The 18354-nt window shown below is 44.0% G+C and overlaps 1 protein-coding gene across 1 annotated transcript; it reads left to right on the top strand.

Moving 5' to 3' along the window:
- Positions 1-14051: 14051 nt before the first annotated feature.
- On the top strand, positions 14052-16112 carry LOC309978924 (MAPK-interacting and spindle-stabilizing protein-like). The gene has a single exon (XM_082865780.1). It carries the CDS (start codon positions 14192-14194, stop codon positions 14927-14929), a length of 738 nt encoding a protein of 245 aa, XP_082721906.1. The 5' UTR covers positions 14052-14191; the 3' UTR covers positions 14930-16112.
- Positions 16113-18354: the final 2242 nt, after the last annotated feature.

Here is an 18354-nt window from a genome sequence, read left to right as displayed (position 1 = left end):
TGTATAAAATAGATAACCAATGAGAACCTGCTGTATAAAAATATAAAATAAAATTCAAAATTAAAAAGAAATAAAATTTAAAAAATAAAACAGAAAAAACAATTATTCCCTTCACATACATGTATTTATATGAATAAATTATTTCCATGCTTATATCTGTAAATACAAAAAAGAGGAATAAAATCTACCTTGAACCAAAAACGAAAAAGAGAAAAAAAAAACAGAACCCACCAGTTACTCAGAGGAAAACCGTATCAGGGCACTTGCTCCAGTTGTAAACAATTCTGAAGTTGGTCAGTGGTGGGGAATCGTCTCCCATTCAGCCAGCAGCCCCCACACGACAAGCGTCCTCATTGCAAAGCTGGGGCACCGTGCTGAGGCATCTGTGAGTAAACGTGAGCTGAGCCCCAGGCCAGTTGCTGCTGAACTGTTCCCACCCTTCCCAGGTAAAACACCTGAATATATACAAGGACTTGAAAGCCTAGAGGAAGGGCCATGGAGCCACACGAGTGACAGCATGCCAGATGACTTGGTGCCTGCAGGCCAGCCAGGATGGTCCTGGCCCTGGGTGCTCTTCTGGAAGATTTCCATTTCCCTGCCTGAGATACCCGTCCTGTCCCTGCCCCCACTGCTTCTTCCCTTCCTCACCTCTGCCCAGGGAGAAATTCCAGCAGCAGGTATGGGTGACACATCCTCTTCTTTAGCAGGTGGCAGCCTGGCAACTGCTGCAGAAAGTCCAGCAGAGCCCCACAAACACTGGGCCACCCACAAAGCCGTGGCCTCTCACTCCTTCCCACCAGCCCAGCCCCGAGACTGCTGACAGGGCAGAGAAAATGGCGTCAGGCACAGCTGCAGGGGCTTTTGCTGCCTGGAGTAGTATTTATATTGACCTCAACCCAGGCACACCTGGAGAGGGCTGGCCGGCACGGTAAGGCTGCCCAGGTCAGCCAATCATCACCCCTCAGGGGCTCACAGTTGCAGAAAATGGAACTTGCTGAATCGGCCATGTCCAAGGAACAGGTGTGGACCCCTGAGAGTCAGGATAGACAAGGGGCTGCAGCTTTGGCTTGTTTTCTAATCATTTTATCTGGCCCATGAGTGGGAGACAACTTCAAGAAAACCCTCTCCTAATGAGACGAACCCAGGAGTCAGGGAGAGGAGGGGTGGGTGGTGGTTGGAGACAGAGGCCTGCTGCTCTGGGTGCAGTGGAAGTCTCTGGAAGACCAGGTGGAGGGAGGCCACACAGAGTGATGCCCAGGGTCACAGACCTGTCGGAGCTGCTGTTTGTTAGTTCAAGTCCTGCTCTGAGGTGCTCTGTGTCAGCTCTGAGCAACAGGTGAGCTGGGGGTGCTCTTCAATGAGGGCTATGTGCACGGTTCCTGTGTGCCCAGCCCTGCCATGGTACCTGCAAGGGAAGCTCTGTATCCTGGGAGGGGCCTGACCATGAGAGCCCCGTGGGCTGGGTTGGGGGTGGGGTACCTGCCCAGGAGAGCTCCATATCCTGGGATTGGCCTGACCACGAGAGCCCCATGGGCTGCTGGGGACCTGGTAAAGGATGTCAGGACAGTCAGTGAAGCCACCGAGGATATACCTCCAGTTGCTCCTGATTCCTACACCCTGCTGGTCATTCTACCAACCACCAGGACATGGTATTCTGTATTAGTCTTCAATGATGCCTTCTTTTGTATTCCATTAGTCCCAGAGTCACAAGAAATTTTGGCTTGTGGGTGGCAGGTCTCAACACACAACTAAAACAATACTTCCGGACCGTCTTGCCCCAAGGGTTCAAAAATTCCCACACCATCTTTGGGGAAAGCTTAGCTAAAGACCGAAAAGTTCTACCTCTGGAAAAGGAAACCCTTCTTCAATATGCAGATGACATTCTGATTGCCAGCCCTACTAAGGAGGCCTCTGAACTACCAAGCCAATAAAGGATAGAAGTTGTCCAAGAAAAAGCTCAAATATCACAGACTGCGGTGACCTGCCTGGGCTTCATTCTCACACAAGGTCAGAGAAGCCCATCCCAGGAAAGGGAAGAAACCATTTGCAGCCTTACCCCTTTCTAAAACTAGAAGACAGCTTAGGGGTTCCTGGGGAGGCCAGGGTTTGCTGCTTCTGCACCCCTAACTACAGTCTACTAGCTGGGCCTCTATATGAAACACTGAAAGGAAAAGATGATGATCCTTTTGAACAGAATCCAGAAGTGGCCTTTCAAGAATGGAAAGAGCAGTCAATTCAGACCCTTGCCCTGGAACTCCCTAATTGAGCTAAACCCTTTGACCTTTCCATTCCCGGTGAAAGGTGAATCGCCATTGGAGAATTAGTGCAAAAACTGGGACCACTTGAAATGGAACAACGCAAGAATGCCATCCAGGTAGGATAAACTACAGTCACCAAGGGGCTTGGCCCACTGCCACATCTGGCCAAGATACTGGCGGTATCTAAAAACCTGGAAATCAGCAGCCCAAAAGGCCACCTCCCTCCTAAGGGAAAAGGACCCCACGTGGTGATCCTAATCACCAACCATGCCCTGAAGTTGCAGGGTTCGCTCCGTGGGCACACCGACCTCGAGTGAGGAGGCCCTCCAACTCCAACATCCAGAGAGATAACCGGGGGCAACAGGGCACCATGACGACTCGTGTGAACATCACTTGACCTGGAGTTTCTCTCATAAAACAACAATAGTGTGTCCCGAAGGAGTAGACTACTGCTTGCAGGACTTCCTGCACCCGGAGGGGAGCTAATAATCTTGGCGGGGGAACCGTATATCACACTGTCACCATAGAAAAGCCTACAGACACCGTGATGATGGTGGCCAATAAGACCGGCTGGACTCCTGTTTACTTCAAAAGGCTGTTGACTCAGTGGCCATCATGGTCCTTGATCACCACTGACCCTGGACTGTCTGGGAGTTGAGCGGGCAGGGCTCTGACACCTGGTGCTGTTTTTACATTAATTCAGGGGCCTAATTGAAGAAAGAGCAGACTACTGGTCAGAGCATCTAGGCTGGCAGAAACGGTCAGCCTAAGGTGGCCGAACAAATGTGGGGCGGGGTGAAACCGGCCCCCACAGCGTCTCTGCACATCTCTTTCCTGGACCCTTAAAGGTCATTAGAATCTATAACACTTCCAATGCTGGTGCTCAGGCGGACGAGCAGGGAGGCAGGGGTCCTGGGGCCAATCAACGTCACCTGGAGGCTGCTGGGGAGAAGTTCTGACCCTCGTCCCCTGGTATGAGGGCTCCCAACTCAGCACTCAGCAGTTACAGAAGAAGGGTCTGCACCCTCAGCACTCCAAGAATGAGGAACGGGACAAAAGGCAGAGGAGGGGTTTGTCCCCAGCAAAGCCCATTAAAAATCCCTGGGAGATAAAAATACAATCTGGGCAATAAAGTCAAGTCTGACCTTTTTTATCCTTTGTGCTTTGTCTAATTTCACGTGCTCCTAGGGTCCCGCATGCAGAGGTTCCACACCCGGCACTTCAGACCAGATTTCCTGGTGCAGAATGGCTGGGTCGACACCTCAGCTCCTGGGGCCCAGTGCAGACTCCGAGATATAGAGCCTGAGCTGCAGCCAACCCGGCCCTTGAGAGCTCCGCCCCCTCCCTCCCACTGACTCTGACAGGATCTCTACACAGCAGCCCAGCCCACAGCCCACGGGGTAGTGCATGCTCTCACCTCTCCATTCTCTGATGAAAATATAAAGTTTCCTTTGCTTGGGAACCAAACTCAGTCTCGATCTGTTGGCCCCAATGACACTGGGCAGGGGGACCCTTGTTGGGGTCCACTCTGGAGGATCAGTAACAGAAATTGAGACTATTGTAACTTCAATGAACAGATGTGTGAGCCAAAATGTAGTTAACATAGAACAGTTTATAAGGCTCGGGTAAAATAAGATGTTTCTAACACTTCCATTTGATATTTCCATCACTTTATTATAAGCAAGTTCAGTGAAAAGGTTTGTCTTATTTGTCAGGTCAATATTAGAGAAATGAAGTGATTTCTTTCCAAGGATGTACATCTAATAATCTTGGTTAAAGCTTCAATCTTGTTTTAAATGCTTTTCCATTGAAAATGATACCTCTCTTTCAGCTCCCCCATTTCTGAGAAGTATAAAATCTTATAATTTATTATTACCAAAGGGGAAAGGTGGGAGGAGGGATAAATTAACAGTTTGGAATTAACACATACACACTGCTATGTATAAAATAGATCATCAACAAGGAACTACTGTATAGCACAGGGAACTACACTCAATATTGTGCAATAACCTATAAGGGGAAATAATCGGAAAAAGAACAGATATTTTTATTGACATCATCTATCAATGACAGTTAAAGTGTAACCTAAGGGAAGCCAGTGGTGAGTGCTTCTGACCCTGAAGACTTCAGTCATCTAAAGTTTGCACTCTGCCTACTTCCCAAGGCCCTTAATGAACATATGTGTAGCCGTAGCTTAAAAAACTCCCCAGTTTGGGTTTCGGGGAGACACTGATTTTGAAAAAGCCCTGGTGTTCTCCTTACATGAATGGGACTCTTCCTACTGCTAAAACATGTCTGTCACATCCAGAGGATGGTATACCGTCTGATCGGGAAGAGTTTGGAAAAGGCATCTCATCTCCTCATCTCCTGGTGCTCGGGTTCACCCCTCCAGCGTCTTTACTAACAGTCTCCCCACTTGGAGATGTCAACACTGTCAACATCCTGTTGCGTACAGTTTGGAATTTGTCCAGAGGATGAAGCGGAAGGATGAGGAACAATGAGAGACAAGTCCTAGGTGTTCAGACAGGCACATGTCACTCTAATTTCCAATCAGGAAGATGAATTGACCAAAGGCTAGGGTTGCCCATGGAAACAGTATAGGGCTTGAGGAAATCCCACTGCTTTGTGGCCAGTTCCCATAAACACAAGTTGAACAATGGAACTCAGGGGCAGTAAAATTCACGAAACTGCAGAGTTGAAAATATCTATCACTGAAAAATGTCTTGAGGAAAGTCAGAGAAAAGGATTGGCAAGCAAGGGAGAATGGCAGGAAAGGGATTTGAGGAGGTAGAAAGGACTCGCCATTAAGCACAAGAAAAGGGGCTGAACATTGCCGACATTGCAGTTGGCCAAAAAGGCTGTATGTGTTTTTTTCTGTATATATTCAAGAAAAGGGCATACACTTTTTTAGCCAACCAAACAGGTGGGCACTGGAAATCAATACTACAAAAGATATCACTTCGCATCAGTCAGAAGAGCCATCCTCATAAAGTGTAAACGCCAGAAATGCAGGACAGGGCAAGGAGAAGAGGGAGCCCTGTGAGGCTTATAGTGGAAATGTATATTGCCAACGGCCATTCTGGAGAAGTGTATTGTGTTTACTAAAGCATCTAAAAAATGAGCTACAGAGCATAGGGCACTTGCACTCATGGGCGTATATCTTGGGAAAAACAAAAATCGAGAGGACACAGGCACCCCAATGTTTACTGCCCCTCTGTTTAAAAGATCCTCGACTAGGATATAACTTAAATGTCTCTGGAGGGAAAAAATGGATAGAGATGTGGTACTTATGTAGAGTGGAATATTACTCAGCCTGGAAATCAATGAAATATGGCCAGTTGTAACAACTCCGGAGGAGTTACGTATGATCATTCTAAGTGACGTAATTCAAAAAGAAAAAGACACATATCATAAGATATCACTTAAAGGTGGAATCCAAAATGGCTACACATGAAATAAATTACAAAACAAAAACATAGTCAAATATGTAGAAAATACGCGTGAGGCTGCTAAACGGGAAAGGTGGGGAGGGGTGAGGCATCATCCAGGAGGTTGAAATTAGCAAAGATACCATTCCAAATACCAAACTGATAATCAACAAGGCCTACACGGTAGCTAAAAGAACTGCACTCAGCACACTCAAGTCACCGGAAAAGAATATCTATGACTGGTAAGAATCTGAAAAAGAATTTATTGATGTCTCTCTGTACGTGAATCAAGTGGATGTACAGCAGCAAGAAACAGAGCTTTGAAAATCAGCTATGACCAATATAGTAATAAATTGAAAAAAATAAACGACAGAGAGACAGAGAAAACCTCTTACAACTTTTCCTCAGGGACGGTGATGCAACATGGATTGAACACATCTAGACCCACAGCAGGATGAGACATAAGGCTGGAAACTGCTCGCGCTAAGAGAAATGTGAGGTTAGGTGAGGAAATGCACACCCTTTAAAGTAATACTACCTGGTACCCATTCAATGGGTCCCAAATCTGCAGGTTCAAGGAATCTTCCTACAGCTAAAACATGCATGGAAAACCCAGAGGACTGTACACCATGTGATCGGGAGATGTGTCTAAAATGCACCTCATTTATCCTCTCCTGGTGCTCCTGTTCATCATTCCAGCCACGTTACTTAGAATCTCCCCACTTAGAGAATCAGCACATTTAAACTTCTGTTTCACACATTTTGCAAATTGTGAGGAGGATGAACGGGAACAGGGGGAACCAATGAGAGAATAGTTGTAGGGGTTTGGACGGGCACATGTCACTCTAATTTCCCATTAAGAATAAGAATTAAAAAAAGGCTCAGCCCGCCTCGCCGGAGCCAAAATAGGGCCTGAAGCAATCCTGCGGTTTTGAGGCCAGCTCACAAAAGAGCAACTTAAAAAATGGAGCTCAGGGTCACTGCAATTCACAAACCTGCAGAGTTATAAATGAAAACTAACGTCCAAAAATATGTTGAGGTAAGGCAAAGAAGAGGATCTGAATGCAAGACAGAATTGCAAGAAACAGATTTCAAGAGATAGATTGGACTCGCCTTTAAAGCACATGAAAAGCGGCAGAATTTCGACAATGATGCAGTTGGCCCAAAAGGGAGTATGCGTTTTTTCCTGAATATATCCAGGAAAAAACGCATACGCACTTTATGGGCAACCAAGCAAGCAAGCAATGCAAATGTGCACAACAAAGAAGTCTCATTTCCCACCGGTCAAAAGGGCCATCCGAAAAAATTGTAAACACCAGAAATGCAGGACAGGCCATGGAGAACAGGGAGCCTTTATACGCTGATGGACAGTGTGTGAACTGCCGAGAGCCACTCTGGAGAAGTGTATGGTGGTTCCTAAATCATCTAAAAAACAGAGCGACAGAGCATAGGGCACTTCCAATCACGGGAGTATATCTAAGGAAGTCTAAAAATCAACAAGACACAAGCACACCACAGTTTAGGGCTACTCTGTTTACAAGAACCTCAACTTCAGTACACCTTAAATATCCCAGGAAAGAGAACAATGGATAAAGAAAATGTGGTACTTATGTACAATGGAATATCTCTTCACCATGAAATCAATGTAATAAGGCTAGTAGAAGGATAAAGAGTGGATTTAGGTCCGATAATACTACTTGAAATAAGTCAAACAGAAAAAGAAACATATCATAAGATATCACTTATAGAGGGAGGATAAATATGGCTGCACAAAAAATGAATTACAAAACAGAACAGTGTCTCACATTTAGAAAACACACTTATGTCAGCTTAAGGGGAAAGGAGAGGTGGGGTGATGCATAAAACCAGAGTTTGAAATTAGCACAGATACCGTTCAATAAACCAAATAGGTATCAGACAAGATCTACACCTTGCTCAATGAACTGGCCTCAACACACCCTATACACCGCAGAGAAATATATCTGAGTAATAAGAATCTTAAAACCCATGTATTGATATCTCTCCATAAGGGAATCAAGTGTGCACAGAGCGGCACAAACACAGTAGTGAAAATGAGCTAAACCCCATTATAGAAATAAATTTTAAAACCAAAACGCAGAAACAATGAAAGAGAGAAAAATTCTTACAAAATTCGCTCAGGGGCTGTGATGCAACCTAGAATGACCACATATAAACCCACAGCTGGATAAGACATAAGGCTGGACACTTGGGGCTGAAAGGATTGGTGAGCTTTGGTGAGCAACTGCCGAAAGTTTAATGCAATACTTCATGCTACTTATTCCAAGGGTCCCAACACTCCAAGTTGAAGGGAATCTTCCTAGAGCTAAACCATGCATGGGAAATCCAGCGGATGGTATACCATATGATCGGGAAAGGTTTCTAAAATGCACCTCATTTTCCTCTCCTGGGGCTCCGGATCAACATTCCAGCCACTTTACTAAAAACATCTCCACATGGAGAGTCAATGCCTTTAAGTTCCGGAATCGCACAGTCTGCAGTTAGTGCGGAAAATGAATGGGAATAGGGGGAACCAGTGAGAAAATAGCTGTAGCGGTTTCAATGGGCACATGTCACTCTAATTTCACATCAGGAGGAAGAATTAACCAAAGGCAGAGCAAGGCGTCCCAGAAGAAGAATAGGTCCTGAAGAAATCCTGTGGATATGAGGCAAGATCACAAAAATAAGAGCTGAAAAATGGAGCTAAGGGCCATTGCAATTCAAAAACCTGCAGAGTTATGAAGGCCAACTATTTTCCAAAAGTATATTGAGGTAAGGCTATGAAGAGGCACTGAGAGCAAGGCAGAACTGCAGGAAACCGATTGCAGGAGGTAGAATGGAATTGCATGTAAAGCATAGGAAAAGAGGCAGAACGTCCACAATGATGCACTTGGCCAAAAAGGGCGTATGCGTTTCTTCCTGAATATATTCAGGAAAAAACGCATACGCCCTTTTTGGCCAACCAAGCAAGCTTGCAAAGGAAATCTGCACTACAATGAAGTCTCACTGCCCCCCGGTCAAAAGGGCCATCCGAAAAAAGTGTAAAATCCAGAAAGGCAGGACAGGCCATGGAGAACTGGGAGCCTTGTTATGCTGATGGGCGGGATGTAAATTGCCAACAACCACTCTGGAGAAGTGTATGGTGTTTCCTGAAACATCCAAAAAACCAAGCAACAGAGCCTAGGGCATTTCCACTTATGGTCGTATAGCTTAGGGAAATAATAATCAAAAAGACACAGCCTCCCCAAAGTTTGGGACGGCTCTGTTTACAAGAACCTCGTTTACGGTACAGGTTCAATATCGCAGAAAGCGAAAAATGGATAAAGAAATTGTGGTACTTACGTACAATGCAATATCACTCAGCAAAGAAATCTAGGTCATCAGGCCCGTGACAGCATAATGAGTGGATTCAGGTATGATGATTCTAAGAGAAATAAGTCACACAGAAAAAGAAATATCATAAGATATCACTACTACACGGAATGTAAACTTGGCTACACAGGAACTGAATTACAAAACAGAACAGGGTGTCAAATGTAGAAAACCAACTTATGCTTGCTTAAGGGGAAAGGTGAGTTGGGGTGCTGCATGAAACCAGAGATTGAAATTAGCACAGACACCGTTCCATAAGCCAAATATGTAATAGACAAGAGCTACTCCTTGCTCAACGAAGTGGACTCAACACCCAATATTAAACGCCTAAGAATATACCTGACTAGTAAGAATCTTAAAACCTATGGATTTATATGTCTCCGAAAGAGAATCAAGGGTGTGTACAGCGGCATAAACGCAGCAGTGATAGGATTGGTGAGGTTCGGTGAGCAAATGCAGACCCTTTGAAGTCATATTGCATGGTACCCATTCCATGGGTCTCAACTCTCCATGTTTAAGGGATTTTTCCTTCAGCTAAAACATGCATGTGGAACCCAGAGTATAATCCACCGTGTGATCGGGAAACGTGTTCAAATGTGTCTCAGTTTTCGTCCCCTGGTACTCGGGTGCAACATTCCAGACGCTTTACTAACACTCTCCCCACTTGGAGAGTCAGTGCCTTTAACCTCTTGTTTGGCCCAGTTTGCAAATTCTGCGTAAGATAAACAGGAAGAGGGAGAACCAATGAGAGACTAGGTGGAGGTGTCTGGACGGGCAAATTTAACTCTCATTTCCCACCAGGAAGAGGAATTAACCAAAGGCTCCGTGTGCCATGCTGGAACTAGATTAGGGCCTGAGGAGATCCTGCGGTGTTGCGGCCAGCTCACAAGAAAGCGAGTTGAAGAAAGGAGCTCAGGGGCACTGTAATTCACAAACCTACAGACTTATAAATGACAGCTATCTTCCAAAAATATATTGCAGTAAGGCTGCCAAGAGGAGTTGAATGCGGGGCAGAATTGCAGGGAACCGATTTCAGGAGGTAGACTGGAATTGTAAGTAAAGCATAGGAAAAGAGGCAGAACGTCCACAATGATGCACTTGGCCAAAAAGGGCGTATGCGTTTTTTCCTGAATATATTCAGGAAAAAACGCATACGCCCTTTTTGGCCAACCAAGCAAGCTTGCAAAGGAAATCTGCACTACAATGAAGTCTCACTGCCCCCCGGTCAAAAGGGCTATCTGAAAAAAGTGTAAAATCCAGAAAGGCAGGACAGGCCATGGAGAACTGGGAGCCTTGTTATGCTGATGGGCGGCATGTAAATTGCCAACAGCCACTCTGGAGAAGTGTATGGTGTTTCCTGAAACATCCAAAAAACAAAGCAACAGAGCCTAGGGCACTTCCACTTATGGTCCTATAGCTTAGGGAAATTAAAATCCAAAAGACACAGCCACCCCAAAGTTTGGGCCGGCTCTGTTTACAAGAACCTCGTTTACGGTACAAGTTCAATATCACAGAAAGCGAAAAATGGATAAAGAAGTTGTGGTACTTACGTACAATGCAATATCACTCAGCAATGAAATCTATGTCATCAGGCCCGTAGCAGCATAATGAGTGGATTCAGGTACGATGATTCTAAGTGAAATAAGTCACACAGAAAAAGAAACATCATAAGATATCACTACTACACGGAATGTAAACTTGGCTACACAAGAACTGAATTACAAAACAGAACAGGGCCTCAAATGTAGAAAACCAACTTATGCTTGCTTAAGGGGAAAGGTGAGTTGGGGTGCTGCATAAAACCAGAGATTGAAATTAGCACAGATACCGTTCCATAAGCCAAATATGTAATAGACAAGAGCTACTCCTTGCTCAACGAAGTGGACTAAACACCACATATTAAACGCCTAAGAATCTACCTGACTAGTAAGAATCTTAAAACCTATGGATTTATATGTCTCCGAAAGAGAATCAAGCGTGTGTACAGCGGCATAAGCGCAGCAGTGATAGGATTGGTGAGGTTCGGTGAGCAAATGCAGACCCTTTGAAGTCATATTGCATGGTACCCATTCCATGGGTCTCAACTCTCCAGGTTTAAGGGATTCTTCCTTCAGCTAAAACATGCATGTGGAACCCAGAGTATGATCCACCGTGTGATTGGAAAACGTGTTCAAATGTGTCTCAGTTTTCGTCCCCTGGTAGTCGGTGCAACATTCCAGATGCTTTACTAACACTCTCCCCACTTGGAGAGTCAGTGCCTTTGAACTCCTGTTTGGCCCAGTTTGCAATTTCTGTGGAAAATGAACAGGAATAGGGAGAACCAATGAGAGACTAGGTGGAGGTGTCCGGACGGGCAAATTTAACTCTCATTTCCCACCAGGAAGAGGAATTAACCAAAGGCTCAGCGTGCCATGCCGGAACCACACTAGGGCCTGAAGCAATACTGCGGTGTTGCGGCCAGCTCACAAGAAAGCGAGTTGTAGAAAAGAGCTCAGGGGCACTGTAATTCACAAACCTGCAGAGTTATAAATGACAGCCATCTTCCAAAAATATATTAAAGTAAGGCTGCCAAGAGGTGTTGAAAGCGGGGCAGAATTGCAGGAAACCGATTTCAGGAGGTAGACTGGAACTGCATATAAAGCATAGGAAAAGAGGCAGAAGGTCCACAATGATGCACTTGGCCAAAAAGGGCGTATGCGTTTCTTCCTGAATATATTCAGGAAAAAACGCATACGCCCTTTTTGGCCAACCAAGCAAGCTTGCAAAGGAAATCTGCACTACAATGAAGTCTCACTGCCCCCGGTCAAAAGGGCCATCTGAAAAAAGTGTAAAATCCAGAAAGGCAGGACAGGCCATGGAGAACAGGGAGCCTTGTTATGCTGATGGGCGGCATGTAAATTGCCAGCAGCTACTCTGGAGAAGTGTATGGTGTTTCCTGAAACATCCAAAAAACAAAGCAACAGAGCCTAGGGCACTTCCACTTATGGTCCTATAGCTTAGGGAAATTAAAATCCAAAAGACACAGCCACCCCAAAGTTTGGGCCGGCTCTGTTTACAAGAACCTCGTTTACGTACAAGTTCAATATCAGAGAAAGCGAAAAATGGATAAAGAAGTTGTGGTACTTACGTACAATGCAATATCACTCAGCAATGAAATCTATGTCATCAGGCCCGTAGCAGCATAATGAGTGGATTCAGGTACGATGATTCTAAGTGAAATAAGTCACACAGAAAAAGAAACATCATAAGATATCACTACTACACGGAATGTAAACTTGGCTACACAAGAACTGAATTACAAAACAGAACAGGGCCTCAAATGTAGAAAACCAACTTATGCTTGCTTAAGGGGAAAGGTGAGTTGGGGTGCTGCATAAAACCAGAGATTGAAATTAGCACAGATACCGTTCCATAAGCCAAATATGTAATAGACAAGAGCTACTCCTTGCTCAATGAAGTGGACTCAACACCCCATATTAAACGCCTAAGAATATACCTGACTAGTAAGAATCTTAAAACCTATGGATTTATATGTCTCCGAAAGAGAATCAAGCATGTGTACAGCGGCATAAGTGCAGCAGTGATAGGATTGGTGAGGTTCGGTGAGCAAATGCAGACCCTTTGAAGTCATATTGCATGGTACCCATTCCATGGGTCTCAACTCTCCAGGTTTAAGGGATTCTTCCTTCAGCTAAAACATGCATGTGGAACCCAGAGTATGATCCACCATGTGATCGGAAAACGTGTTCAAATGTGTCTCAGTTTTCGTCCCCTGGTACTCGGGTGCAACATTCCAGTCGCTTTACTAACACTCTCCCCACTTGGAGAGTCAGTGCCTTTAACCTCCTGTTTGGCCCAGTTTGCAATTTCTGTGGAAAATGAACAGGAATAGGGAGAACCAATGAGAGACTAGGTGGAGGTGTCCGGACGGGCAAATTTAACTCTCATTTCCCACCAGGAAGAGGAATTAACCAAAGGTTCAGCGTGCCATGCCGGAACCACACTAGGGCCCGAAGCAATCCTGCGGTGTTGCGGCCAGCTCACAAGAAAGCGAGTTGAAGAAAGGAGCTCAGGGGCACTGTAATTCACAAACCTGCAGAGTTATAAATGACAGCCATCTTCCAAAAATATATTAAAGTAAGGCTGCCAAGAGGAGTTGAAAGCGGGGCAGAATTGCAGGAAACCGATTTCAGGAGGTAGACTGGAATTGCATGTAAAGCATAGGAAAAGAGGCAGAACGTCCACAATGATGCACTTGGCCAAAAAGGGCGTATGCGTTTTTTCCTGAATATATTCAGGAAAAAACGCATACGCCCTTTTTGGCCAACCAAGCAAGCTTGCAAAGGAAATCTGCACTACAATGAAGTCTCACTGCCCCCCCGGTCAAAAGGGCTATCTGAAAAAAGTGTAAAATCCAGAAAGGCAGGACAGGCCATGGAGAACAGGGAGCCTTGTTATGCTGATGGGCGGCATGTAAATTGCCAGCAGCCACTCTGGAGAAGTGTATGGTGTTTCCTGAAACATCCAAAAAACAAAGCAACAGAGCCTAGGGCACTTCCACTTATGGTCCTATAGCTTAGGGAAATTAAAATCCAAAAGACACAGCCACCCCAAAGTTTGGGCCGGCTCTGTTTACAAGAACCTCGTTTACAGTACAAGTTCAATATCACAGAAAGTGAAAAATGGATAAAGAAGTTGTGGTACTTACGTACAATGCAATATCACTCAGCAATGAAATCTATGTCATCAGGCCCATAGAAGCATAATGAGTGGATTCAGGTACGATGATTCTAAGTGAAATAAGTCACACAGAAAAAGAAACATCATAAGATATCACTACTACACGGAATGTAAACTTGGCTGCACAGGAACTGAATTACAAAACAGAACAGGGTCTCAAATGTAGAAAACCAACTTATGCTTGCTTAAGGGGAAAGGTGAGTTGGGGTGCGGCATAAAACCACAGATTGGAGCCGCGCGCTGCTGGTGCTGCTGCCGCCCCCATCTCCGTCGCCGCTGCTGTCGGTCGGGCTGCGCTCAGTTCTTCAGCGATCAGTTCCCTCGGACCCATCGCCGCTTCTAGACCTTGCTGCGGGTTCGGATCTTGCCGGGAAAATGTCTGATGAATTTTCGTTGGCAGATGCGCTACCTGAACACTCCCCTGCCAAAACCTCTGCTGTGAGCAATACAAAACCCGGCCAACCTCCTCAAGGCTGGCCAGGTTCCAACCCTTGGAATAACCCAAGTGCTTCACCTTCTGTGCCATCTGGACTCCCACCAAGTGCAACACCCTCCACTGTGCCTTTTGGACCAGCACCAACAGGAATGTATCCCTCTGTGCCTCCCACCGGACCACCTCCAGGACCCCCTGCACCCTTTCCTCCTTCTGGACCATCATGCCCCCCACCTGGTGGTCCTTATCCAGCCCCAACTGTGCCAGGCCCTGGCCCCACAGGGCCATATCCGACACCAAATATGCCCTTTCCAGAGCTTCCAAGACCCTATGGTGCGCCCACAGATCCAGCTGCAGCTGGTCCTTTAGGTCCATGGGGATCCATGTCTTCTGGACCTTGGGCACCAGGAATGGGAGGGCAGTATCCTACCCCTAATATGCCATATCCATCTCCAGGGCCGTATCCCGCCCCTCCTCCTCCCCAAGCACCAGGGGCTGCACCACCTGTTCCATGGGGCACTGTTCCACCAGGAGCCTGGGGACCACCAGCGTCATATCCTGCCCCTGCAGGATCATATCCCACACCAGGACTCTATCCCAGTCCCAACAATCCTTTTCAAGTGCCTTCAGGACCTTCCGGTGCTCCACCGATGCCCGGTGGCCCCCATTCTTACCATTAAGTTAACAATGGATGAAGAGATGACGCTTTGCTTTTTGAAGTACATATATATATATGCACTTGAATGCATATATACAAATTGCTGTTTCACTATTCTTAGAGGGCATTCATGAAAGAACAACTCTTGCATCTCTCAGAAGATATCTGCCTCTTGTGCTTGGATGTATAGTACATCTGATGGAAACAATCAGATAAAAATGTAAAAGTAAATCATTCAAATGTGATTTTTATTCGGTTTTTATGGAAAGTTAAAGTAATTAAGTATATTGAATAGCTCTTTGATACAATTTGTTTAAAACAAATTTTCGATTTGTTTAAATTATGAAACTAAATACTTATCACTTTTTCCCCTAAATAAACACACTTTGAAAACAATCACATTGTCATAATTTAAACAAATGATGCCTCTCAACATCTTGAGCTGCTCTATCTATAGGATAAATAAACCTGGTCCTTCTGAGGTTATCTTTTGGATATACATTTTAAAACTTGGTAATTATTGTCAGATGTTGAGTTCATTTTTATCCTTGAGCTTTTAGTAAAAACTTCATTTTGAGTTCCACCTGATTTATTTTTAGCCATATGGGTCATACAGCTCTAAAATCTGCCCTTTATGGAAACTGTTTTCTTTTTAATGCAGGCTAACATGTATATGTAAATTATATTCTTAGAGAATTGGTGATCTCTTTGTACTTGTAGAATAGATTATGATGTGTCCATATTACTTCGGAAAGAGCTCAAGGACGGAAATATTTCTCTCCTTTGTCTTGAACCTCAAACTAGAAGAGACCCTAGGAACTGCTTCATAGTAACAAGTAATTTGCAGTCCTACAAAACACTCTTCTACAGGAGACTTCCTGTAGTCCCCTCCCCCTCGGTTCTTTAGAAGGAGCACTTCCCTTCATTCCATCCTGATGCAGAAAACTGGCACACTCTAGGGGTCTATCACAAACACAGAAGTTATGTTTAGAGAACCTTAGTCATACAGACATGACTGTTCTCTTTGTACAAGCGTGATCGAAACACGTTACGTCTTTCAGAGTCTGGTTAAGCTATGTCATCGTCTCTTGCATAGTTATCCTGGATCTGTTTGTAACGTGCTTATGGCTGACAGTTCAGTTCTGTATTTGTTGACAGGTAAGACAGGTAAATAGGTAGAAGAATGAGTGCCATCCTCAAAAATTATTCTCTAGCCGTGACACTGAGGATAATCATAAAGTGTAGATCTCTGCAATTGAGTTTAAAGCAGTGTGACTGTGTTACTTAAAAATAAGTGGTGTTTGTAACCTCCAGAATAGCTTTTTGGCACCTTATCTTTAAATCTGATTTTTAGATTTGGGATAGAACTGACCATGTTTGACCATTTGTCCATTTGTTTGACCATTTGACCATTTGTCAAATTTTGAATGTATTCATTAGGTTCCTAAAATGTATTGTGACTTTCTTGACCAGTATATGAGAGATTTATGCTGGAGCTCTTACCTTTGCTTAGAAATAAAATATTTAGTAGTTTATTTCTCTTACAGTTAAAATGTCAAGAATGCCAAATGCTGCCAATTTAATGGTTTGATAGCTACCTCCTTTTAAGAAAGCGAGATTGTCACCTTTGAGAGGAACATTCAGTCTTTAGGCCTCCCTTAAGTAGATGATAGATTCAGGCTTTCAGAATTGAAACTAATTTGTTTAGATATTTTCAGACTGGGGAATGTTAGACAGCCCTTTCATAGTGGCACAGTCTTTCTTTCACTTCTTTGCAGGGACAAGTGGCAGCTATCTGCAACACTCTTGGAATCTGTTGTAGCCTTCAGTTTATAAGGCAGTAGCCTTAGAAGGTGTCATAGCTTAACTTATCAATCAATATCATAATGTCAGCTAACTCTGGAGGGATGAAAGGCAAAGTGAGATGGCAGCAAAGATATCTCTCCTTTTGGTTATTTTGGTTGTCCTACCTTGGAATAAGTTGACAACTCTGGCTTTAGATAAAATATTTAACACTAGAGAGGATAACGTTTGACTACAAGAAGAATAGGTAGCAAGTTTGGGAATCTCTTATTGTGGAGACCAGTTACTATCAGAGAAAATCTTATGCTAAAGGATTTAAAGGGCCGTGAATACAAGATTTGGAATTATTACCCCTTATAAGTATATCAACTGCTGGTGACCCATACTGCCCAGTGTGTCCTAGATGATACTGCCGTTTTAAACTTGGCTTTTTGAGGATTTTCCAACTGATTTTTGGGAAATTTTTTTTAAATATAAGAATTGAAATCAAAGGGAATAGAATTTACTTTTACATTCTTTTTAATTTTCAAGCATCATTTCTCAACTTGAGGGAGGGGCATCTCAATTCTTGTGGGTACTTGGGGGCAAAAGGTATTTTTAGGTTCAGGGTGGAGTTAAGAAAAGCAGAAGTTGTTTCAAGGGAGGAATGGAGGAAAGCATCTAAGAAGGTTTTTGTCTTTACAAGGGAATAATGTTGCTTTTAAAACAAGTTATGCTAGGCTGAGATTGGTTTGTGGAAGAGACTGCTTGTTAGAAAGTATGTTTGGTCTTAAAGGGATATGAAGTACGGAATATGCTGCCATTTGGACTTTCAGAGCAGGAATTTTAAGATAAATTTGATGGAGATAGTTGAGATGTGTTGAGAAATAGTGTCTCTGAAGTTAGAATCTTAGATTTTGAAATTTTGAGCCTAAAAATGACAATGAAAAATTAAAGTATAGACCTTAGGTCCTCATTCACACACTCAGTCCTTGAGAATGAAGGCTCCTTAAAGGAGTGCTTACAATGCCTTGTGTTGTCTGAACTGGACCCGGCCTGACAGTTTTTCATGCTTTTGAAGATGGCTGTTTACAGCTGTGACTCCATAGCCCTGTTTTCTGTAAAGTAATATATTGATTATTTGGGAATAGACAATACATTTTTTTAATTACCCAAGGGCCTCCTTCATTCTTTGTCAGTTTTACTATTTATTGTTTTCAGTAGAGAATAATAAAAGGGCAGAGAAGAAAGGGGGTGAATTTTGGGCCTTGGTCTGTCATACCACTACAATGGGATATTAGAATATTTTCTAGGAAAGAAGTCAGTTTTTCCCCTGCTTTTTTTACCTCACAGTTATTAGTGCTACCTGTTGTGGTCAGATGTACAGCTTTTGAAACTATCTGTGCGTATCAACATAGCTCTACTCAGAGTTTCAGTTAAAATACTGTGCCTAGTTTGCATATCAATCAGTTGCCTACACTTCCAAAAGATTCGTGCCAATGTCTTCCTTCCTCACCCTGAATAATCTAGTGCTAGATTTATAAAATGCCTGGTTTATAAACCTTGGAAATTCAACCTAAGCACAGACCTTCAAGTGTTCAAGTTTTTGAAAAGCGTAAGGCTTGCTTCAGATGAATCACACTGATCCACTGTACTGTGCATAGA

This window comes from Leucopleurus acutus (assembly GCF_964270905.1).
Source record: "Leucopleurus acutus genome assembly, contig: HAP1_SCAFFOLD_157, whole genome shotgun sequence".
NCBI classification, from domain to species: Eukaryota; Metazoa; Chordata; class Mammalia; order Artiodactyla; family Delphinidae; genus Leucopleurus; species Leucopleurus acutus.
This window is presented reverse-complemented; position numbering and strand designations above follow the sequence as displayed.